Source organism: Centroberyx affinis, unplaced genomic scaffold (assembly GCF_046629955.1).
Source record: "Centroberyx affinis isolate AG114_WGS23_722 - 3 ecotype Tasmania unplaced genomic scaffold, CSIRO-AGI_Caff_v1 ptg003702l_1, whole genome shotgun sequence".
Taxonomy (NCBI): Eukaryota; Metazoa; Chordata; class Actinopteri; order Beryciformes; family Berycidae; genus Centroberyx; species Centroberyx affinis.
In genome coordinates this window covers 1-26,174 of record NW_027281593.1, presented here as the reverse complement: position 1 = coordinate 26,174, position 26,174 = coordinate 1, and the positions used below count along the sequence as shown (strand labels likewise).

Here is a 26,174-nt window from a genome sequence, read left to right as displayed (position 1 = left end):
GGTGTATTGTGTGTCTACTGACTTCTTCATTGACTGTTAACAATGTTAGTGACACACGGATTTAAGCTTCCAATGTATTCTACTATAGCACTGGTTATAGGCCAGAAGCATGAGAGTGTCTGCTACACACATAAAATGCCAATGTTAACTATAGCAGTTACACAATTGCTCAGAGTTCTTTGGTGCTGGCTACTGGTCGAAATGAGCTTTGAAATTGATTCTGTGTTTCAAGAGGTTCTGCCCTCACTGACACTGGTAATCATACAGTACCTTCTTCTCCAGCTCGATCATCCTCTGCTTCTTCAGAAGGAGGTCGTTTAAGCCGTCCTCATACGGATCAACCACCAGAGTGTGTCTGTTGTAGGAGCGCAGCTGGGACGGGAGAGACAGACGTTAAGAAATACTTAATTCATGACGATCATCTAAAAAAAAGGTTCCTGCACTCATCGGTTCATCTCAAAGACACACAGAAATAATGATAAAAAAGTACAGAGAAGAATCAGTGTGTGGGGGAATCTTTATACATAGGGGCACTATTGCTCATTCAGACCATGGTGACCACAAGGGAACAATACTTTTAACTACTTTTAACTAACTGCTTCATTGTGTGTCAGTACAAATGAATGCAGTATTAGTTAATGGATAAGTAGAGCTATTGATTGATTCAGACCTAACTCAATACCAATTAATACAGAATTAGCTAATACGGCTGTAGTGCTACTATCTGAATCAATATGGTCTTAGTTCATATGACAATAGCGACACCCTCTGAATCAATACAAATCAATAGAGTTTTAGCTGATATGGGAGCGGCGCTACCCTCTGGCGTGTCCTCTGAAGGTTACTCCTGAGGATCTTCCGGATCTCCTCCTCTCGGCCTTTAGGCAGCTGGGGCAGCGCCCTCTCTGCAGGCGGGGCAGGGGGGGGCTTCTTGGGCTGGATGTTCCTGGGAGAGATGCAGAAAAATGTATTTACTATTAAAATCTGTGTTTGAATGGATGCAAAACGAAATAGAGACATTATAAGCAGCGAAAATCAATATATCACCCACAGGTTTCTCAACGCATTTAGGGAGATGCCCCGTCGTCTCTGAAAACATGCGTGACATTTTATTATGTTAATTGTCAAAATATTCAAATCTTATTTCCCATGTTTCCTGTTGTGAGAGGCAGAGGGAAAAGAGAAAGCGCAATTTTTGTTTCTGTCGAGCTGGTGGTGCTGACTGCTTTTTAGTAAGTGATGGTTACAACGTTGCTGACAACAGGATGAGTATGTCTCCGCCAGTGTCTCCAACCAAGTGTCTCTAGCTTTTACATTTTGTAATTTATATCTTTTGAGGAAACTACACAATTCATGCAATTTCCCTTACTTTCTAACTCTGCCTTGACGAAATATCACCAAATATAAAGAATGTCAATATCTGTATCTAATTTTATAGCTGCATGAAAATGGAACAGAAACAGAAAATAAACCGGCATTAACATGGTTAAAAATTAAGACCACTAATTACTGTATTTAAGAAATCTAAATCTAGACACCTTCAGATGTTTTAAGGACCTGCAGATACCCTGGAGAGAGAGTGTGGCTACTCACTGCATGGAGACGGCGGAGGGCACGGCGGCCGGCAGCTTGACCCCCCCTCCGCTCTCCACCAGCTCAATGGCCTGCTTCATCTCCATCTTGTGGTAGAAGGCAATGAGCTGGGGCTCCTTGGAGCGCTCGCCCGCAATCAGGCACTTCTTCACATACTTCTTGTTGAAGCGGTTCAGCCTGGGAGGAGGGAGGGAGGTAGAGACGGATGAAAAGAGTAAAAAGAGACGGTGGGTGCAACAGGAGGAGGGGGAGAGACAGGCGAGAGAGGTTGGACAGAAGGTGCAAATTAAAAGGGAGAGAGAGGGGCGGGTGAGGAAATGCATCACTGTGAATCCTTAAATGTACAGCAAGTTGCAAACTGTGAATATGAATCACTGTTTAAAATCCATACTTGTCCTTCCAGTGGTGGTGTCCGTAGTGACCACAAATGTCCTCAATTCCAGTCAGTAGGTGGTCCAGGAACTGGGGATAAAAAAAGAGGCAGAATATGGTCGTTAAAAGCTGTTGCTGAACAGACACAGACTACGCAAAGTCCAGATTTTATTTACTCATTTTGGCGGTTAGCCAGCTCTGATGAATCATTTCATTTATTCTATCATACGGCTTAGCAGGCAAGAAATATACAAACACTTGTCATATGTCTGACTAGTCTGTATATAATATGTCAGTCTTACTGGGCCTCATATTAGGCTTCATGTTACCAAAATGGAAAAGCCCATAGGCACAGATGTCTGTACTAAAACAGTTTGACAATTTGATTGATTGGTCAAAGAGAGATTCCTCCTGTGCTGATGATTCCCATAAAGAATGGGTAGCGGTGTTTTATTGGTTGCAGTGCCAACTCTGTCTCTCATTTATTTATTTAACCTTCATTTTACCAGGTAAATCTCACTGAGATTATGAATCTTGTATCCAAGAGAGACCTGGCCAAGAAAGCAGCATCAAAAACAAACATAAAAGTTACAAGCAACCTAAAAACAATGTAAATACACAGTATAAATAATAAAAAGTGAAAGATGTATCAAACTATTAGAAGGTTCATAGATAAACAGAACAAAGACAGGTTCCAACAGAGTCCGTCTCCAGGCCCTTCATAAGAATTTTACATTTTCGCATAGAGATCAGATTTGACAGCTTTATTATTCTGTAATGAGCTGTAATGCAGTGGGTGCAGACTACATGAAAGCCTTTTTACCAAGCGCAGTGCAGAACAGGGAGCTAATTAGTGATATTTCTTGATTTCTCCTATTTTTTTTATTCTCATGTTTACATACCACTTGGAGGCAAAATGTTCATAGTACACATGCGTTGGTAAATGTGGTGTAAAAGCTGTAACACCATTAAGGACGTTGTTTAGGGTGATTATGAGTACTCTGGTGCTGTCCACATTACATTACTCGGCTGTAAAATACCTTTTGTTTCACCACAGTACCCATTAATCAGTAAAGAATGCCCTTTTATGTAATATTGCTATGAAATTCATGAGAGAAAACCACCACAACCCAGATGGTTCATCGAACAGTGTTCATCACCAGTGGCTGCATGCCTACCCAGAGAACCAGGGAAATGTACTGACAGATTTGTTGTTTAGTCTGCAGCCAGCCCAGCGTTGTCCTTCTATTCTGATTACAGCTACGGCTCACAGTTTGACAAGCCATGTTGCTATGGGAACAAGCCATTAAGCAGAACCACACATTTACTTTTACTTTGCCAGAGGTGACTGATTCATAGCAAAACTGGCCAGCACTCCGGGGGTGGAGGGTCAGAAGCGATGGGTGGAAAAAGTCCCGTTATTAATAGGGACAGTGAAGTTACTCTCAGAGAAACAATGCCACTTAGAGCAAATGGAGCGAGTAGAATCAAAAAGAGGTAGTTGAAAAGACACACAGCGCTGTCCTGTTTTTAACACAACAGGACAATGAAAATTGAAAAAAATAAATCAACAGCCACCATGCCAGAGGAACCGATAGCGCTCCATTTGGATTCGTGCCCACAATGAATGTGCCCTTAGCCAGCTCTGTTGACTCCAATCACTGGTGTTTTACAGTAGAGGACAAGCCATTAAGACAGCCTGCTCTTCTAGCCTGGAGCACTGGTGACTCACCACAACGCCCCAGAGACACACACCGCTTCTGTGTGTATATGCGTGTGTGTATATGTGTGTGTGCGGCGTGGGCATGTGAGTGTGTGCACATGTGTGTGTGCACGTGTGTGCGCCTATCTAAGCTATATTAATAGCTTAAAAAGCCACTCAGGGACTGAGGACCATGCTGGCCACTCTAACATGCTGTTAGGGAATAGGGCTGCAGAGCAATGAGGAGAGGAACCTTTCTGAGTTGTTATGGAAGTCTGTGGTTTGACATTCATTATGGAAGCAATGCATGTACGACATTAAAACATGGTCCCACATGCAGCCAGTAGGGGGAAGCAACAATCAAAATTTGACAGTGGGTTCTGATGCAAGTTACTGGAAAAACATTCAGCATTTTACATAACTAGAATTGAAAGGAATGTGTCATACCATGACAGAAGCAATTTATGACTTAATTAAATTGCTAGTGCTAGTGCTGCTGTGCATTCTCCCATGCTTATTAAGAGAAATATTAGTATTTCTTTGTCTATTTGTGAGTACAGCAAATGAAAAGTAAAAACAACAGGAAGTAAGGATGCAATGCTGTCAACAAGGTAGTTCAGTGGAAGTGGAAGTGAAGGGATTTGTCTGTGGTTTGCTACATGCCTCACAATACTTTGCATTTTATGTATATAGAACATGTTCTCTAAAGTGATTCAAAATATTTACAACAAAAGGATAAATTTCATCATCTTCTGTGTCTAGTCCCATCAATTTTACAGGCAAAAGCATCAGCGACTGTGATACTACTTGTGTGGATTCTGCTCCTAGAGGGACAAAAGACGGTAAAGGCTGAGGAGGGTCAAGGGTCAACGGTGGTACCTGAGTGTGAATCTCCTCATTAATGGAGCGCTTGGCCTCCTGCTTCTTCTTCACAGCCAGCAGCTCCACCAGGGGTTTGATGGTCATGCCCTGCGAGAGGGAGGAGAGGAGCAAAATATTATTCACTGCATGCATTTCCTGACCTTGACCAAAGACAGGATGAGGCTATGCTATCCCAGTTTATGCAAGGGAGTGACATGATAGGATTCTATGTGGATTTGCATAAGCATTTTAAAATCAACATCTTGTAGAACTTTGCAAATCGGAGCCCAATGCAAAATGCTTGAAGCATGATGAAATATAATCCGGTTGAGCTCATATTATCGCACACAAGCAAATGGTACATTAATTCCAAAAAGTATTTACAGACTTCTGAAGGGTGCTATGCAATGGGAGAGGAGACATTTTCACCAGGCTTTTAATATATGATTAAAATCAATAACATTTTGTGTTCCCAGTGCCAAGAGTTGTGCCCTGGGGAGACATTCTTTGAATATGTACCCATGAAGGGTGTAGGGCAAATTCGAATCTTGAACTGCTGCAACTGGGCAGTTTTGTGTAGACAGAGAACGATGCGATTTCAGTGACAGTAAAACAAAGTAAGTGTTATGTTAATATCAGCAATCTGTAACCATGGGGCTCTTACTGTGGGTCACTGACTAACAACTGCATACACAAACACATAAAAAATAAGTCTGTTTAAACAACATTATGTGTGCGTACATTTGAGTGTGCGCTTGTGTATACTGTATGTGCGTCTTTGAAGCAGGTGGGCAAGCATTTCTAAAACCTGTCATGTTGATAAGCCAACAACTCTGGTGGAAAAATAAAAAACAAACCTCAATTCCCTTTCAATTCTGTCTTTCATTTTGCATCCTTCATCACTTCTATCCTGGCTTCAGTCTTACTTATGCGTTTACCTTTTTGTTGTATCCACTTTCCCTCAACCTGCCTTGTCTACTTCTACTTTAGTTAGTGATTTCTTGCATTTCCTAGAATTACTTTTGAAAACCCCCAGTGAATGTGCCTGGACTTGTATTCAGCTGGGTTATATGTGTAGGTGGAGAGAGCAATAATGATAGAGATAAGATAGCGATAGTAAGAGCAAGAAAGCGAGTTCCTCCAGTCCAGAAAAAGTGAGCATCACACCCCTTGTGTCTTGTGGTTGCATTGATTTGAGGGAGCTGTCAGTGAAGAAATTGGTCTCTCTGTCTCTTCTACAATGGATTTCTCCCTGAATGACTGATGAACGTCGGTGCAAAATGGTGAGTCTAGATAGAAGGCCTTACTCTTTGATTCTGAGGGACTGACACCAAAACCTGATGTTTACCATTGATGTTTTAGATCACTGAATTTTTTTCTCCCATTATACTAGCTTGTAACTGCACTAGAACTATCTTGATGTGACGTGACGTCATCTACGTTTGGCCAGTTATCCACAGGAATAAGAAAAATATATCACCAAACAACAAAATGGACCCTGGAAGGGTGGATTTTTCCTATAAATGAAACTCTCCGTAATTCAGGTGTTTTTATGTGGCCTTTCGGGTTAACCCAACATCCTGCCAGTCAGAGGTTTTACCACTGTTGGATGACATATTGGTGCAATAGACAGTTTCCATCATTACTGCAGTGCTGGTTATAGCAATCCTTTGAATTTGTGCCAGCATTTTAGGGGGAGTGGTTCTGTGTGTGCATGCGTGCATGTGTGTGTGTGTGTGTGTGTGTGTGTGTGTGTGTGTGTGTGTGTCTGAGGCTTTAGCATATCATTCTCTCTCATAAGAAGATTAAGCCTGCCAATCTGGTTAACTGTAATAGCCTAAGTGGATGACACAAAGTTCCGGTTCTTAAATAATACCCTGTCCCGCCACCATGCATGCATGCAAACTTTATCACACTCATGTGTATGCCAGCTCCACACAATAACCACACAATAACACATCACTTACAGACACAGGTTTGTATTGCTGTACTTGTGAGGACCGACTACATTCATTCTCAAACCCCCAAACCCAAAACTTAACCGAAAACCCACCAATTAATCCTAATTTTAATCGTAACCCTAAACCTGCCCCTTAAAGAAGTGAAGACCAGCAAAATGTCCTCACTTTGGAGGATTTTCCTCATCTTTCTGTCCTTGTGAGGACGTCTGGTCACACACACACACTTTCATACTGCAGGTGAAAGATGCCCCACCTCCTAGTCTGCATCTGTCTCAGCATCAGAGGCTGCCAGCGCTGTATCTAACAGCATGAATAAAACATATTTCTACCCTGGCTTCTGCAGAGGGAACACATCTAAAGGGTTTTATTTTAGCTGCTGCCATTCTGAGCCTAATCCACATGATGCACGTCCAAACATCTTCTGACAGCTTCACAGGGAGACTGGTTTATCCGGCAGGACTGGGCAGAAGCAGTACGTGGTGCTCCGCTACAAATGGACAACGGATAATAATATGTGTGTGTGTGTTTATTGCTTGTGTGTGTTTATTGCAGTGTCCGCAGAGTGTGCATGTGTTTGTTTGTGTGTGTGTGTGTGTGTCTTTGTCTTGTTTTTATGTACTTCTTTGTATGTTTTCTCTTAAGGTCCACACCAAGAGAAGAGGGGAGACGAAGAAGAAGAAGGGAGAAGGAAAGGAATGTAAGTGGTCCATGCATGTCTATATCTGTTGTTTTGTGTATTCCTTTTGGCCATTTTTTACTGTTGCATGTGAATCTGCTTGCCTGCCTGTCAGTGCACTTCAAAGTGACAGCTGGAATGACATTTTCCTACGCCAGCACAGCAGGCTGTTTGCTTCAAAACAGACCAAGAAAACTGACCACTTGTGGTCCTATTTCTAGACAAAGCAACAAAACCAACCTCTTCCTGAAAATGTGTAAAAACATCTTTGATGTTCGATCCTCAGCATGCAACAGGGTCACTACGTACCACAAAGTGTTACTGAGCCGTTGCAAATGAAGCTTTTGTACTTTGTGCCATATTCATTTTGTTAGTGCGCTGGTCAGTGTGAATTCAAACAGCCACCTAATGAAAATTCCAACTGGATACACTCAGCGAAATATCCTCAATAACAAATTCTGCCTGGCTGCCACAGGCAGATCAAGTAAGTGCTACATTTGATCAGAATAAATTGACTTTGAATTTGAATCAGCAAGCAGACGCCTATGACAAGACTCTATGAGGGCTTCAAAGCAGAGCTCCTTTGCAAACTCGAATATAGTTGACATTTCTTACTTATAATTGCGCACCAGAGGAAGGTCATACGACTGAAAGAATGTATGATTATCCTTGGTAACATGTTTTAACTGCAAGTGAGAGTCAGTGTGCGCAAGTTTCTTTCAGAAAAAGAAAAAGCCAGACTGAAAAACAAGTCCAACTCTACAATGATGTGACAACACAGTCTACTGAGAGGGGAACAGAACAGACTAGACGGTGTCCCAGTACCTGGACGAAGACAGTGAAGAAGATGACGGTGATGATGGCGGTGAGGAACATCTCTCTCATGGGGAAGTGTTCCTTTTTCAGCAGGTAGCACAGGGAGAAGGCGATGGCTCCTCGCAGGCCACCGTAGGCTATAATGAACTGGTCCTTGGTGGTCAGCTTGACGATGCGGAACTTGTTGATCACATAGGTCAGACCAACCACACCTGGAAAGGACAATGTAATGAGAAACTGGGTTTGAGTGGGCGTGTGTGTATGTGTGTAACAGACTCGGGTCAATTAATATTTGCAAAATTTTTTTTTTTTTTTGGCCTATTTAGTTGCCAGATGTGATGGCGTTTACCATTTAGGGCCATACAATGGGACTCATTCATAAACGTGAAATATCGGGACGTTATTTGCGTTACCGTTTTCCCCGTTCTTCCACCCCTTTTGATCATTTACAGATTGGGAAAGCGATTCATAAAAGCACATCGCGCCGCAAAAAATACCACCTGTTCTAGTCAGACGGTATATTGTAGAAATGAATGTTAACTAATGAAAATGAATGTAAATTATTTAAAAATCAATAGATAAAGTCACATTGTGTCCTAGGGGATTAATTATCATTGGAAACGTGAAAATGTTTAATAAATATGACTCACACACTGGCTGTGATTGCGGTTGTAAACGCCAGTTTCCATCTGATTTGATTCAGTTTATCATGATAAAAAAGAGAAGATGACCATACACATGTCCCATAAACTTTTTAGCAGGTGCTGGAGTGTAGTAGAGCTAAAGTAGCCTATGTAAGAAAGAGAACGCTGCTGCTGCCAATGCTCCCATATATTTATCTTACAACGTTTTGATACAGTAGGTCTTCATCAGGTGAAGATCACCATCGGCCAGTAAGTGACATCATAAACATTCGGTTTATCATGGCCAACATTGCAATTACAGCAGTAGGAGCGCATGAGGAGGAAGAGGTTCATCTGCCGTTCTAACGGGTCTCTGCTGCTCATTGACACACAGGCGGACTGTTGCATATGTAAAGCTTAATTAACATGTTGGTTGTGATTGGCTATCACCTGGGCTGCAGCTGACGATAAATAATGTGGCTCCGTCACGGTATTCACGGGTGTGGTAAATTTATGAATCAGGGTAAATTACTGTGGTGCAGATTTTGCGTGCTGCTATTCTGTTACCGCAGAGTTTTATGAATTAGCCCCAGTGAGTGGCAGCAGGTGTAAGGACAATAGGAAAGCATTTGAAAGTCATATGAGTTTACTCTCTGGTAGTGTGTGTGTGTTAATAACTTATGTGACATGGCTCAGTAGGAGCTGAAGTGACCACAAACCCACTGACCACTACAACTTAAACTGATTTCAATCACAAGCTCTCCTATCATATGATGCATGTAGCATTATCATGTGATGAGTTTGTGACTCTTTGCAACAACAAATTAAGAGTCACAGACAGTATATCATGTTTGTGTTTGCCGTCGATCATTTATGTTCAGTCATCTGATGAATATTATCATCACAAACAGCATCATGTTTGGACAGTTTGTTTAAAGACTCATCGGCTAGTGAGGCGGAAAATAAGAGAACTCAGGAACGCATGACTCAACGCGCCTCCTCCTGCTTCCACTTTCATTCCCTCTCCCTCTAACAGCCCTGATAAATCTAGCACGGCAAATCTTCCACGAAGGACTTGAGACAGCCGGTGTCAATATGGAAATCCTCAGCAGTGCTTCCTCTTACACACTCACAGAGGTGTTACGAAAAGTGATGGCAACATCAACTTCTGCCGGAGTTCCACTTCCCTTTTTGAGAACAAAGACCATTTTTTTTTTATATTCACACGCAAAGCCTTTCTTAGCATATTACATCTCATCTTTTTTTAGCTCTGCTCATTGCTTAACAAATTATGTACAGTACTTGGCAGCCTACCATGACATCAAACAGCAGGTCCCCCAAACTGACACAATACTAACAGTGCTTCCTGTGTTGCATGCGCATAGTTTTTTCCGTTTTAATGTATATCGTAACACACACCCCCACCCTGCCATCACATATACGTTAAGAACGTATGGGAAACACTACAGTAGCGCTGACCTATGACCCGCGCCACCAGACACAGGACGACGGTGACCGTGACGAAGGTCCAGTTCCAGGAGTGCGGTCCCTCCACCGTGGCCACGCCCAGGAAGATGAAGATGAGCGTCTCGCTGACGCTGCTCCACATCTTCAGGAAGTACTTGATAGTGGTGTGGGACTTGTGGGATATGTTGGCCTCCACATAGGGTCGCATCACTGCCCCGCATGCTATCAGCCTGTAAGGACAAGATGCAAATGGTAGCTCAGTTGAAGGGATATTAAAGTGAGTAAACATTTTTATTTTTTTTTATGAGATTTGAATGGTTTCCTAAGAAAATGTTTGCTCTTCTTTCTGAGTCTAGCTTTTGATGGTTTTAGTGTAAAAGCAAACATTGGCAAATCACTGATTATTGCTTCTGGGAATTAAATGGGAACAGGCAATCTGAACGAAACAGCGGTTCAACTCTTCTGCAGCAACAAACGGCAACAGTGATGTCAGAGGTTACTACATAACGAGTGCTCCAATTTCCCGGCTTAAGTTCCATACTGATCACGGAAACACACGACACCCAGTCTGGTGCCCACTTCTCTATTCCGTTCTACTATCATGCCATTTTCCCATGCCAAAAATGTGGAGACCAAAAAAATGAATCAAGCCATCCAAGTTATGTAAGCCATTGCAGCTGCTCATCATTCCACCTCAACGGCAATATTGGATTGGCTTTAAGGGCATTAGGGAGAAGTGATAAAAGGAATTGACACTGGTAAGCTGTTTCATGTCTCTTTTATCAACAGATGATATGAAAGAACCTCTCCAAATTCTCTGTTTATGATGTGCGGCACGATAGGGCTGAGGGCCCCTGGCCTTTGAACAGACTGTCCTTGTAGCTACACACCCATCGGCCCTGACACACCAGGGAGACTCAATATATCTTTACCTCCTGTCTGCATGATCCATAACTCATAGGACCCTAAACGGCAGGAATGGAATGAGGGAGGAGAGATATGTATTGGAAGAGGAGCCAGTCCTCAGGAAACGGCGGGCCATAAATTGAGGGTTGGGTTGGCTGCAGTTAGATCAGTCATTCACTATACCACTGGTTATACAGTGTCTGTGTGACCTGCCAGGATGTACAGGTGAGTTACTGTCATGCGGGAATAGCTGAAATGGATTTGCCTTTGCTGGGGCAAGGCTGCATATATAGGCCAAGACATCCAATCAGTGAAGGAAGACACATATTTTAAGAACACATGATACAACATTGACATCCCGGACACAGCTAGGGTATTTCATAGGTACCAGAGGAGAGGTAATACAGTAGGTTCTCAATTTGGAAATGGTGGTCCTATATAGGTCACTGGGTAGAGGATGGCACTAACACTGCCAGGTTTAGAGATTCAATTCCTTCTAGGGCCACCCATGCTAAAAATGTATGGTCTCATGGTTCTACAAGGTGCTTTGGATAAAAGCGGCCACCAAATGGTGTATGTTATAGCATAAGTTAGAAATGTAAAATCAAGTCACTGGTATCCCTGTAGGAAACTTGAAGTGTTCCAAAGGTCACAAAGTGCACAGTATATGACTGGATTAGATACTGGATTAGATATGTTTGTTCTTGGATTAACACTCCCCACGCCCTGATCCTGACTTGACTATCAGCATCTGAAAGTGCGGATTTGTTTTGGCCTCTTTGTTCTGTTTCTATCTCTCTCTCTGTCTCTGTCCCCCCCCTCCATACTCACGCCATGATGCCAGAGAGGTGGAAAAGCTCGGCCGACAGGTAGGCCATGTAGCTGTAGACGAAGACAAAGAGCGGCTCGATGACACGCGTGTGCGAGGTGAAGCGTGAGGTGAAGGCGGCCAGGATGCCGTAGATGGCGCCCACCAGGACGCCGCCCAGCGCAACCACAAAGAAACAGATGATTCCCAGGATCCCGTCCAACACCGTCACCGTGCCAACACCCGAGTACTCCTCAAAAAGATGGTACAGCACCTAAGGGAGGGGAGAGAGCGAGAGAGAGAGACAATGGTTAATGTTAGGAGATTGTGGGTAAAGGAGTAAGAGAGAGAAAAAAAGAAAAAAGAGGAAAAAATTAAAAGGTAAGGTAAGGAGGGAAAGGGAAGGTCAGGTATGGGTAGATAAGCAAAAAGATTGGGGAAAAGAGAAAAAGAATGGTTGGGGAGGAAGGATATTGTGTAAGATATATGGGAAAGGACAGATACAGATACAGACAGATACGTTTAATTATTTATGACTGACTCAAAAAAAACCTGCAAAAATAGTTTTGTGTTTCATGTGTTGATAAACAGTAATCAAAATTAATTAGGCTAAGTGTACCTACACCAACGACTAAGCTATTGTGAATCAAAAAAGCCATTGTGTTTCAAAAGAGGAACAGGGAAAAAAGAAGTCATGATGGAAGTTAATTGAAAATAGATTTTGCCTCTGGAGAGGGCACACATGACACAAAAAGCAGGCCAACTGTCACAGCAGATCACGGATCCAAAACCAAAAGTCTAACAGCCAATCACATTAGCACATGAGTCACATATAATGTAGTCTCAACTTTGGTACTACTGAATCTTGCCATTATTTTAAAGGCTCAGCTTGGTGGTAAAAAGATATTGGCTTGGTTAGTACTTGCTTGGCCTGGGAGAGTAGTTGCAGGGAAAGGGTGGGCAATACATTCACACACTTACACCTGAGGATGTTGAACAATAACACGTGTCTTTGATCAACATCCTCTAAATACTGGACACATCCTGTAACTGTCCTGGAGGGGAAAAGTTGTATGCTATTACTGAGCCAGGGTGGGGTGTGTAAATGTTGGTGTGTTTGGGTTCTTGGGGTTTTGTACTTTTGCTTTTGCTGTTTTTTCTTATGCTTTTTCTTTTATGTGCGTAATGTGTGTGTTCCTTACTGTCATTTTTCTTTTATATAGTAAAAAAATCTAAAATGTACACCCATATGCTCATTGTTATGTCGTTTAATACTGTTTTCAATAAAAATATTTTGCAAAAAAAAATAAAAAGTTGTATGCCTTTCGGGTGTTGCACTGCATGTGATTGCGACATCGATTTTTCCTTATGCAGTCTTGCTTCCAAGTGCCAAATGGATGGGAAGAAGCTGCACATTCAGAATCACTCCAATGCACCAGTCTACCTCAGAGGAGTGCTGATAAAATAATGAATGCGATTTCATAAGCAAATGGAATCATGAACGTCTGCCATTACCCGCAATGTACTTTCCTCCCAATCCCAATCACTCACCACAGTGACAGCATCGTTGAGCAGCGACTCGCCGAACACCAGGATGTGCAGCAGCTCGTTGATGTGGATCTCCTCGAACACGGCCAGCACGGCCACGGGATCCACGGCCGAGATGATGGAGCCGAACAGCAGGCAGGGCAGCAGCTCGAACTGGTTAAGGTTGGATGGGTTGGCCGGCTGGATCTGGCACACGGCGTACAGCAGGCCCCCGACGAAGAAGGCATTCCACAGGGTGCCCACCACGGCGAACATCAGGATGGTGCCCAGGTTCTCCATGAAGGGACGGATGGGCAGGAAGTAGCCGGCGTCCAGAATGATGGGCGGCAGCAGGCAGAGGAAGAACAGCTGGGAGTCCAGCACCGGGGGGACCTTTTCCCCGGCCAGCTTGATGAGCCCCCCCACCAACAAGCCCACCACAATCAACAGGCAGCTCTCCGGAACGATGTTGGACAGGCGAGGGATCAGGTGGAACCCTGGGAAGAGAGGGATGGAGGGGAGAGAGAGAATGAGGGAGAGGGAAGATTTGGCAAGGAAATTTAGGATTCGTGGCATAAATCTTAGAAAGCGTTAGGCCTAGACGATGTTTGTGTTTGTGTGTGTGCAGGAGTAAGTGTGAGTAATAGGAGATAGGCGGTGTGTGTTTGTAACATTATCTGGCACTGCTCCCATCTATTGTTCTAACTTTGTAAGAGGCAACTCAAAAGCACTGCAAAAGCCACCTGAAACTCACTGAAGATGAGCACCATTATAAGAACAATCATCTGTGACATACCACACTTGTACGAGTACCAGCACCACCAACACATCAAATTCCAATTTCTGTTTCACACTGAGCAGCCACTTTCACGGTGCAGAGCTAGACTATGTAACGTACCCCAATAACACAGTTTAAGTGAAGAAAAAAAGCTGTACTCTAGCTACTTTATAAAAATAGTTTTTGATTTTCCTCCAGGCTGATTGGACATGCCAGAGCTCGTTTGCCCTTCATTCATTTGGATACCTAGACAGACTACACCTTGTCTGTTTGTAGCAGATACAGCTGCTGAAGGATATGGACGTTGGCAAGACTGAGCACCAAGACAACTCTTGTTACGGTGCCCACTGGGTCAAAGAGTTTGGAAAAGAATATGAGGAGTGTATGTTGTGCTGTTGCTGGTGTGCCACATGGCTAACTTGCATGGTCTATTGACTTCCTAAAGGAAAAAATGGAAATGATATGCAAAACAGCCTAGACACATCTCACGTGACTGTCCAACAGGTCCAGGCTGACTTTTATCAAACACATTTGCCAAGGGCCTACATTCAAGAGATGGACCTATATGAAATTTAAGTAGTGCTGGTGAAATGATAAAATGCTTCTACTTTAATTTGTCTGCTTTTTTACTTACTAATCCAATTTCTGAGGAGTTCGACATAATTCAAATAATCTTCTGCAATTACCTACTATCTCCTGAGGCAGAATGGCTCACTTGTTACAACATAAGCAGCTCAGACAGAAGTCCCCAGAGACTGTTAGCTAAATTAATGCCTTTTCAAGCTGAAAGAGTAACTGCCTAATGGATTTCAACAAAGGAGAAAATAAAAATGTTTCGCTCTAAAAGTCTGCCTCGTCAAGGGCATCTGAGATGGTGTGGAGCCCACAAATCCTATTACTCCTGGCCTGCTATGAAGTCTTGACATGTAAACCTAAACACAGAAAAGGCTACGTATACACATGGCGGGGTGGAAGGACAACTGCAGTCTTTACATAAATAGCGAGGGAGAGTGGATGAAGACTTCAAAGAGGCAGCAGCGTGCATCCCATAGTGAGAAGTCCTCCCCCAGCTATATTTACACTGCTGCAGCATGGGGCCATGTCACCTTCCAAATGGCACAGTGCCATTAAATTAATAGTGCAGCATCAGGGGGCATCAACACTTCCACTGAGACACAGAGATATACAGACACAGACACACACATGTGGTCCTATGTAGCTCAATGGGTAGAGCATGTCAATAGGGTTAGGGGTGCAATTCTTTCCAATGGGGCCACCCATGCTGAAAACGTATGCACTTATTGTTCTATCCACCCAGTGGCATATGTTATTAACAAACTATCAAAAAGCTCCATGGCTGCAATACTCATGCTCTTCAGGACAGGCGTGGATGGTGCCGTCTGGCATGGTGTCCACAGGGCGTGTTTCCTCCTGAGTGAAGCGGGGAGGGGCAGGCAGGTAAACAACTCAGGCCTGCTCCATTTTGCTAAATCTCACACTATGAGCATGGTGGAGCAGCACATTAATATGCACTCATTAGCAGATCACACTGCTTATGTAATGGCCAGGCCGCATACACATGCTGGCAGTAGACAAGAATCACCATGGGAAGTAGTTAAAAAAAAGGTAATTTATAATGGAGGGTAAAGAGCTAGAACTACACGTAAACTTCATTTTAACATTAAAACGTTACAGTGCTGTCTTCACTGAATGTGAAAGTTCTCTGTGGGAATACAAGACATCTGAGGCAGAGGTTCCATTTTGGCAGCCTGATAACACTATTTAGTGTTTCACAAACAAGTGCATGTTTGTGAAGTTCAGAATACAGCTGCATGCAGCTGTCATTTCAAAGCTCTAGTTGAGTAAGCTCTGAGGCAAGCGAGTCAAGGAACCTCTGTATTAGCTAAATGGTCTGAGGAGGCCTAGTTTCCCCACAACGAGATAAATCAGAGACTGAGTGCTCTTCTGTTTTCAATGAACCTTATTAGAAAACAGGCACCACCCACAGCTCCACAGAGGCTAACTAGCCAGGTGGGCTAACAAAGATGCTTTGATGACAACTGCTTGAAAAACAGCAAACATTAACCCTGTGTGACTCTTCCCTTTTCCTGAAGGCTTATGTGGAGAGGAGGGTTAGTGAATGTGAATTCCACAGCTTGTTCTGGGACTATCTGAAGCACAATGCTGATTCAGAAGAAAGCATGAATCTACTGCAGGCTTCAAAATCAAGGCTATCAACACTGTTACAGAATTAAGATGCTTTGACTATATATAGCTAGGTGGTGGATAGACAACACCATAGAGATCTCTATTAAGTTTGGCACACACTGAGTTCCACAAGTGTAATTGTACACCACCAGTAAGCTAATTATTTCCCAACTGAATAGTACAGATTACAGTGACAGGACTTCCTTCAAAATGCTCACTCATTACAATGATTTGCATAAAACTTTTTGCAAGAACTGGCTGACTCTGAAATTATTATTTCCTTGCGGTATTACAAGATGCATGTCAAGAACTGCAAAGCAAATAACTTAAGAATTCCCCTGTCAATAATTATTAGCACTCCTTGCAATCAGGAGCCTTCCAGGAAAACTGTGGCGTTGCGGAGCTCGTTAAACCTGTTGCAGGTTGAAAGAGGGCAGTGGACAGCAGTGCATCCGATACTTTCACGTGTTACTGGATCCAAAGCAACAAAGCTAGTTCTGCTGCTAACAAGGCACATCACTTATCTGAATCAGACCTCGAGGGGACTTGTGCTCTACATTTCTGGTGCAACAGGTAATGTATTCATGGGATGAGGCCCTATGCTTGCATTGCCATAATGTCACAGACTCAGCAAAAATAAAAACCCTTTGTATACAGCTGACAAAAACAAATGGTATGCAAGGGTCATTGTTAGAGAGTAGGTCCAAGATGAAGACAACATAATGCAACTTACTACTATTATGTCTAAGAATTGATAGGCTTATCGTGTATGTTATCATAACAATCATGTTATCATAATACATACATAATAAATACATGTAAATGGGAAATTTCAGAGAATGAGTTGCTGTTTTTTTTTTACCTTATTTATGTAAGCAAGTTGACAAAGAACACATGCGTATTTACAGCAACGCCGGGGGGAGTATTTGCAGTGGTAGGGAAGGCTACACAAACACATTCACCCACACACTCACACCTGGGAGCTGCCCAGTAACACCAAAACTTTCTAATGGTGGCCACTGAGCAGCTTGGGGTTTCTCTTGCTTTGGGACAACTGAACCATTGCAGGAACAAAAAAGCATGTCTCATCCACTTCCCCCTCCCAGATTTTCCCAGCAGCATTCAAACAGACGACCTTCTGGTCACAAGCTCAGTTCTTTAAAACTTACAGTAGGATACCACTGCCCATACTTCAAGGCTTTCTGAAAAGCAACACGCATAACTGAATCCAGTGAGTTCAGGATGGCGTGGGAAAACAGCTCTGGGGTATTATTAGTAGATATTCACTCCCATGGTCGCTTATGGAAAGCGTTCTTCCAAGTGCCTTTCAGTAATGAACCTGAGCCAGGGTACTTTAGGCTCCCAGATTCTAAACCCCTGAATCATGATCCATAAATAGCCTGCAATGACCTGTCATTTAAAGCTCAAACAGGCAATTGGAAAAGGCAGGGGTATGAAGACTGTGATAACCTCGTTTTTGAAAAGGTCTGGGCTATCACACACATCACACACATCACACACATCAGCTGTTGGCTTTGTGCATCCAAAGTAGTCATTGTTTCCCGTCCACGTTGGAATGGTAAAGTTGCATTTTCGTACTTCTACAGAGGCTATGGAATGATAATCATTAGCCTAACTCACAGTGCTATTCAACCCTCGGGGAAAGCAAATAGCTCTGCAAAACATCTCTAAATTGTTAGAATGAAAGACAGTTTAAACAAAAGCTGTGTAAGGAAGTCATTTACAAATAACCATGAAGAAAGACTGGTCTAGTCCCCAAGAAAATGGCAAACAGGTCATAATTGGATGGACTAAAGTGATTACTGCTGGTGCCTGGAGCGGTCACAGACTGAGCACTGGATCCAGGACTGGAATGCTTAATGACACATTATCATTCATGGGTGACCAGGAGGGACAAGTGAAGACTGTGCACCCTGGCCGACCAGGAGGAGAATGAGTCATCGCTGCTCCTGGATAAGGAGCCCTTTCAGGATCAATATTGACCCTTCCAAATGACTACTGTAAAAACCCAACACACACCAAAGACCCAGAACAAAAAGCTAAGCAAAGGATGGGTATTGAACAGATCTGAAAAGATTTAGGCATAAAAGAACATTTCACTCTGCTCAAGTCTAAAGTATGTGCTTTGTTTGCAAGGCCTCTCTCAGAGAATGATCTGTCTTGTCCTCCCTCTCAGTTAGTGCCAGTGGTCAATGGAGGCCTTGTCAAGGTACCTGAAGCACCCAACCAAGGCTAAGTGGTGACAGCTCACACATTCTCAAATCTCTCCAGCATGACTCCAACTAAGGCCTCCGGTCCTCATGAACTAGAGAGCCATATCACAGAAGATAAGATAGTGAAAAGGGGGAGGCTGAAAGAAAAACTCATGTTTCATGACACACAACCGTTGTCAAGACACATAGGAGATTAGTGTTAAGTGTACCTTCTGTTTTTTTCCCCTTACTTTTTAGATATATGCTTCTACATTTATATTTTATATATTTATTTTATATATCAAAATATATGGATGTCATATTTGGTTTTCTTTTATATATATTTAATTAAATAACCTGTCAGATTCTTGAATTATGAGATCAGGCAGGTCATTTTAGGCTGCATGTCAACAATGGCAGGCACTCTGTCCTTACTCCACTCCCTCCTGAAAGCCTTTATGCAGCAAGGTTATTGCAAACAGCTCTTCTACTTCTGCATGTGTACCCTGTGTCAGCATAGCCTGGCAAAAGATCATCTCCAAAGCCAGGAACTGTGTCCCGTTGCCAGGTGACTAATTGTACAATGCTGGCAACCAAAGGATGAAGCAAGCATAAAAGATTAGGAGAGAAAACAATTTCACAGCCTCTTTGTTGAGGGAGGTGATTGATGATCAGACAGCTGCCCCCTCTTTTGTTTCTTTTCCTAGGCATCAAAACTGACCAATTGTTCAATACCCATGTTGATGTCCAAGGGAAGGACAAAGAATACGCAAACAATTTATTTCAGACTGATGTAGGCCTTGTTCCAGACAATCTAGTGCTGCATAAAAAACGTTTGAAAGTCATTGTTTGATTGTTTGATGCAGGCCATTGTGCATTGACTTGCTTATGTAAGACTTGTGTTGGTTTAAATTATTAATAATGGCCTGCTAGTTTATTTTAGCGTTAAGTCTCCAGTTATATCTGCACGGAAAGACTGCTGGCACACAAGGATGTGTTTCTGAGCAATGTTGAGGTTCAGTGGGAACACAACAAGGGCTCTGTTACAGCCTCACTACGATTATCACACACACCTTCCAATGCAGCAATTCAGTGGAGTAAATGTCTGCGGCAATATCAAATGTCTGGCTGTTAAAGGCAATGTATAAGCCTTCTGATGTTTACACGCCATCTCTGATGATTTAAATAGGAGAAACGGAGTGCCCTGTGAAGATTTACCTGACTGTTGTGATAAGAAAAAGAGATTGCAGCGAGTCATTGAAAAGACGATGATACCTAAGATAAGAAGGTTGTTTCAAAGCCATTGGTATACCCATGAGGCCATGAAAATAAGCCAGAAAATAAACTGTCTCAGTTGAAACCACTGGAGTTAGGGATAATGTTTATGAGCTAGGCCAGTGGTTCAAAATGTTTTTGGCCCATGACCCCTAAAAATTATGATTACGTTCGCGACTCCGTGATGCATGCACAGAATGGTAAACTGTCAAACCAATCAATCTATTTTCCCTTTTAAGGCTATTCACTTGAATAAGTACCATATGGACTGAATAATCTTATTATATCACAGGGCAAAAAAACATTTATTTCACAGATTAGAGGCATGAGCATATATTTCTTTATTAAGATTGTTTTTTCATGTTCCAAACTTCATCTGGCATCCCCAACCCAAACTCATCTCCCAGTTGAAATTCAGTGTGCTAGGCTAAACCCAAAATAAAAACATTTTAGATAGGTATAGGTAAACTGTACATCTTGAGAAACGTATTGCCTTAAACTGTGTTGAGGGTGTGTCATCCAACGATGTACCTCTCTTACCCAATCTCTCCCACAGTCATTAAGAGATTAAGACAGTATCGAGGCCGCTATGATGAAAGGTAGGGTTAGCCAAACTCCTGTAACTTTGGACTTCTTTGTGACTCACTACAAAGATATCTGTTCCCGCCATCAGTGCTGCTGGCTTCGTTTGCAAAACCAACACTCCATCTCTTTTTTCTTTCTCTTTTCTTCTGTTTCTCTTTTCTGTATTTGGAATGCAATAATTTACTGGAAGGCTATTTTGTCATGTTATGGCTAATTGGGCGACAGGGTGGCTTCATGGTTAGAGAGACTGAATTTTGATCTCTGCAACAGCAAACTTATTAAATCAAGAGCCATACATCTTGTCGAAGTGTTCTTGGGCAAGACACTGACCCCCTCCCTACCTGCACACCCATAGCAAGTCGCTCTGGATAAGAGTTGTCAGCCCAGTGCCTGAAATTTTAATGTAATGAAATGCACTTCTATTAAAAACAGTGCTATCTCACAGAAAAGTGCAGCCTACCCTCCAGCCAAAGTGTCCACGTTCAGCAATTTTGAGACACAACTCTTGGTTTTATGCCAAACTAATTCTCAATTCTTTGTTTAATTCTGGCACTCAAAGTCTCAAGGTATTATAAAAAGAAACTTTGAAGCAGCAAAATGATTTGACCAATTACAGCATCAACCAAATGCAGTACCTGAAGCAGCAGGGACCATAAAACACAAATACTGTACAATGAGTGTATTATAGGTGGCTTTGTAGGTCAACCCACTGATATCCAATAATGTGCAAGATCTCCCTCCCTTGTTATCATCAATCTCAGATCATCTCAAGTATGTTTACTATAATAAAGCAGCCTTGTACAGAGTGGCCTTATCTTTTAGTGAACGATTTGCTTGGCAAACAAAACCAGCTTAACGATTGTAGAAATGGAATTAATCAAGAGGTAGTGGACCTTTGCAAACTATACCACAAATAATACACTGTGGGAACCAGATGTGAGTTCACGTAATCATGGTTAGTAATGCAGAGGGTCACAAAGGGCAAAAATGTGTTACCTTGCAGCTACTCCAATGTGCATGAATCAAAAATGGAAAAAAAAAGTCAGCTACTCTTGGATAACTTTCATATTAAAAAACAATTACAGCATTTTTTGTTTTAAATATTGATGGATGATTGGTCTATGGGCACTGAGGGGGCAATTTTGGATGTCATTGCATATATTTATGACTGACTATGCATGCTGTAACCTTGACGAAGGTTACTACAGTGAAAGTGTTTTTTGATATTAGGCCCAACGTAGAGGAAAAGTAATTTGTTACAACTAATCATTACTCTACTGCACTTGAGCAGAGTAATGCAACTTTACTGAGTTTCTACTACAGACATAGTTGAGTGGTCACCCTCCTCTGGACCCATGTGTGCCCCCACTGGTCCAGGGACGAATGGTACGAGAGCTTTCCCTCCTGCATCTCCCCTACTATCTACTTAAAGAATAAAAATATTAAAAAGGATGAATGAACTGCTCGCTCTCTTACAAAAATCCGTACTTCTACTTGAGTATTTTTACCAATATACTTATAATATACTAAAAGTCATTCTGTACTTAAAACCGCCATTGCTAACTGTAGGTTTGGTAATAAAAAGCATCCCCAAACCTTATGTTGATAGTGACCAATCAAATTCTTTATCTGCAATGCCAAAACACGCTCTACCTCTGTGGTAACGACTGCAAAACAATACACGCGTTTAAGCCTAGGTCTTGGTTACCATCTCTGGCTCTGACAGTACTACAGGGAAAATCTCCATCTATGTGCTCCCTCAATCAATGAAAGCCTAGCATGGCTTGGCCACTTCAATAATGGCTGGTGCCTGAAACATTGGTCTTGCTACAACTGTACAGGGAAGGAAAGTAACAGAGGGAAACGGGGTTGGGGTTGAAATCTGAGCAATCAGCAATTTTGAGATACCAATCTTGGTTTTATGCCAACTAGTTTTTATTTACTTAGAAAATTCTCACACACTCCTTGAAACCTCTCAAGGCCTCAAGGTATTAGAAGAAAGAAACTCTTAAGGAATTAAAGGAATACTCCCACTTTTTTGTCATATAAGCTCTTGGATCAATTTAACGTGCAACAAGAATAATGGTAGCCACTTCACTTCTATCATTTGGTTTCCTAGGGCACATGCTAACACTTTAGTTAACTGTAGGCTACGTTTAGTGGACAGTATGAGCTAGCTTTCTATCATCCCATTTTTATTTTTACACATAATTCAAAGGGAGAGCAGGGTGTGACAGCTAATTAAGTGTCACGTCAGGGTCATTCAGAGTGTGTCGTGTCAACTGAATGTCTAGTTCTCATTGATTTAGTAAATGAATATTTAATATGTCCTTGATGTTTGTGGTATACACCATGTATGACTTAGTATTGACTCAACATAGCTTATATATGATGCCATTTTCTAATGTATAATCATGCTCCTGTTTTAAGTCACAATAAAACAGCATTTTGAGAGCATCTTGCTTCCTTAATTTGACGAATGTCCGGTTGAAACAGGATGTTGGACAGGAAATAACAGTGTAAACCAATGGGATATCTGTTAGGGAGGTTTCATATGATGGGAGGGTTGAAGGGGCGGGCTTGCTCAAAAATCTGTGATTATTGTTAAATAGGTGTATGTTATGGCATTGAAAATTATATCTAACAAACTGAAAAGGCAATTTTTTTCATTTCATTTGGACTTTAATTCATTTACTGTGATGGAAGCAAAAGGAGGGGGAGTTGACACTCTCATTCTCTCACTTTTCTTCACTCCCAGACAAGGCAATCACGGCTCAGGTTGCAGTCCAGCCCCCACCATGACAAATAGTAAACTCAGATAACAGCGACTCTGAATATAATGAGGTGTGTAGGCTTCACAGAGTGTTAAAGTGGGTTTCCTTAACACACGCCTTCTCTTCAAATTGTTTTGCCATGTTTGCACTGTAAATGGAGACTAACGTGACACACCAGGCACGTTGCACAGAGCTTTATAGCCACCTATAACCAGGGAATTAGCAAGACGTGTGTCCCACCGCCAACCCCCATATTACTGCTGTACGTTGTCAGGTTTAACCCAGCCGACAGTACAATGTGAAATTCAGTGCCTGAAGGATGATGAGGCTATAAACTGTTATTGGCATTACAGCCTACTACTATCATCTTTGGCGCCAACTGACGGGGAAGAGTGCAGTTTTTTGTGTGTGTGTGTGTGTGTGTGTGTGTGTGTGTGTGGTGTGCTAATTCTATAATATGTTACATATTACACTCACACAGTGAATGTGAAACAAGGTCATTTAGATAATGGCTTGTTAACATAGATTCTTCCTGATAATAGTTAGGCTAAACTGAGATTCCTTTCAAACACACCTTTCCTATATGGCTAGGTTCAGTTCACTGTATAGAGGAAAGGTTCAACTGGATCATTACCTGCGAAGGACTGTGTGGGCATCTGCTGCAGACTAGTAAATTATAGCTCTTGTGCCACAGGTTGATAAAGAATAGCTCATTTCTGTGCACCAGTGGCCTGTAGCCTAATTATAGAAGCCACAATTAGAGATGTCTAATAAATATAAAGGGTCACACGTTTAGGGTACATTTTCAGTGAAATTACACCCCATGGATTCTGATTCATATGAATTGCGCTGGGGATAATCGATACAAGAGAAATACTAGTGATTAAGAAAGACAGTCCTTGGAGAGAGGGGCTGGGCTGTGCAGTTAAGCACAGACAGGGCTGCTAAAGAGATAAATGGACAGTGGATGTGCCTTTGGGTTTGTAAGATATTAGGTCCATCAGCATGAATCAGACAAACAGGCCAAGGCTGAGCAGTGTAGCAGCCACATCAAATTACCAACAGCCCATTTTCAGCAGTTCAGGGATAATCAGAAGCTTAAGGTCATCGATGTCTACTGCTTCTGACATCCCCCCTCTCATTCAATCTCATTTCTTTGCTATCTCCCCCTGTTTCATACACTCTCATCATCCATCCAGCTCTTCGTCTCCCTTCGTCTCTCTGTCTCTCTCTATCTATCTCTATCTCTCATCTTCACTATGTCCTTCAGCTGCCTCCTTCCAGTTAACCTCCCAAGCCAGGCAGTCCTTCACCCTGCCCTTTCCAGAGACATTAGGCTTCTCGCTGAGGAGGATGAGGCAGTATCCTCCCCACCTTGCCTACAGGCTGGTGCTCAGTCAGGCCCATGATGTCACAGGGAACTGACAAGCTGCTGGCGCTCAGAAAAAGACAGCAGGGGACACTGCAGAGTCCTGTGGAAAGCACACTGCACGCAGGGAGGAGGAGGGGACGACGGCAGAGGGCAAGGCAGGATAGTATAGAGACGGAGAGGGGAAAGGAGAAGAGAGTGCCAAGGAGTGGAGAGGCGCCTGAGCACCGCAGGGAGAGAAAATAGAGGACATTGAAGCGACAGAGGAAAGTGGAGAGCAGCACGGCATCTTTTTTGTGTGCATCACAGTTGGGCTCAATTCAAACTCTAAAGTGCTCTAAAGTAAACTGTTACTGAGTGGGGCATGTTTTTCTCCATTTCATCCAAGGCCTACACACCATTTTAAAAATAAATGTTTTCCCATTTCAAGATTAAAGAAAATCACAAATTTGGTTGAACTAAAAGTGACTTGACGAAATCACTGGTCAGCGTGTGTGTGACCTGGATCTATGTCTCTGTTTTCTTATATTTTTGCAGCATCCTCCAGGACACTGTTGCATAGGCCTCGCCTCACGACCTTGTAGCCAGAGGTAGACCCCCTTGTTGAAAATTGCCGAATCGTTGCTACCCCAGACTGCTACGTCAAGCCTGCTTAGTCATGCATTAACACTGTATAGCAAGTTCCAAAGAGTAAGCACAACTTTGGCAAATGGACCTCCCCACATGCGGCTGACAGATCTGATGACTTAAGTTATCTGCATGACCAGCACTATAGATTACCTGGACAGAATATGAGTCACCAAGTGAATTGAGCCATCCTAGTCCACTTTGTGTCAGCACACCAGTGGTATCTTTAAATGTGATGTACTGTAACAGTCAGCAGAATGACCTAGTGGATTGTACTGTAACCGTGAAATGATAGGTTTGATTCCTGTGACAACCAGTGTGTGTCCATCAACTGTCATATGTCCTGTCCAAGTGTCACCCGCTGACAGTCACTGGATGGGAATATCAGCTAAATTCCTCAAATGTAAACGTAAAATGTTGTAGGCTAACAGGCTTCCAATCTGCATTATGGCCAGGCTGCTTGTTGGCTTATCAATATGCTGTCTCTGCTTGAATGACTGAGGCCAATACTATTTTATTGCCGGGCTTAGTAGACTACCATTCATCTCTTCAAACATTGATTGTGGTTCAAAGAGTAGTGTGATAAAACTGATACTGCCTCTATTTGTCTTGACAATGCAGGATAAGACAACTGACTGAAGGTGAGCCAACTTAGCTGCAATTAATTAACCAGTTAGTGCTGACTGCACCTGTAGACCGGCCACATAACCTAACTCTAACTCTAGCATTTCCTGAAAGTGGTCATCTCATTTAGGCTACATGACGCCGGGCTACTGGCAGTATACAACAGCACACATAACATTTCCTTGATACTCACCTAATTTCATAAGAGAGGCAAGCAGCACCCATAACGAGATTTCGAAAGGGGTGTGTATGTGTTTGTAATCGACGGCCAGGACAGGGAAAGCCTTTTTTGTGATGTTATGCCCTTTATCCTCATCTTTGTCGTGGTCCATTTTGTTGTCCTGAGGGCTGATATCCGGAGAGCTGGCAGCTCCGAGAGGGAGCACCGAGCCCTCCAGAAACACCAAAA

General features: G+C 42.6%; 1 protein-coding gene across 2 annotated transcripts in view; it reads right to left on the bottom strand.

Annotated features, from left to right (window-relative positions):
* The window catches only part of slc9a1a (solute carrier family 9 member A1a), a 33,424-nt gene extending 7,270 nt beyond the window's left edge, over positions 1-26,154 (bottom strand). For both annotated transcript variants that reach the window (XM_071540636.1, XM_071540637.1), the window contains exons 1-10: positions 25,959-26,154; positions 13,337-13,809; positions 11,809-12,059; positions 10,084-10,301; positions 7,991-8,193; positions 4,547-4,636; positions 1,985-2,055; positions 1,594-1,770; positions 820-946; positions 271-372 (exon numbers count right to left, since the gene is read on the bottom strand). In XM_071540636.1, the coding sequence (XP_071396737.1) occupies positions 271-372; positions 820-946; positions 1,594-1,770; positions 1,985-2,055; positions 4,547-4,636; positions 7,991-8,193; positions 10,084-10,301; positions 11,809-12,059; positions 13,337-13,809; positions 25,959-26,097 (1,851 nt within the window). In that variant the 5' untranslated portion in view covers positions 26,098-26,154. The remainder of the gene's footprint in view (positions 1-270; positions 373-819; positions 947-1,593; positions 1,771-1,984; positions 2,056-4,546; positions 4,637-7,990; positions 8,194-10,083; positions 10,302-11,808; positions 12,060-13,336; positions 13,810-25,958) is intronic.
* Between the last annotated feature and the right edge of the window lie 20 nt (positions 26,155-26,174).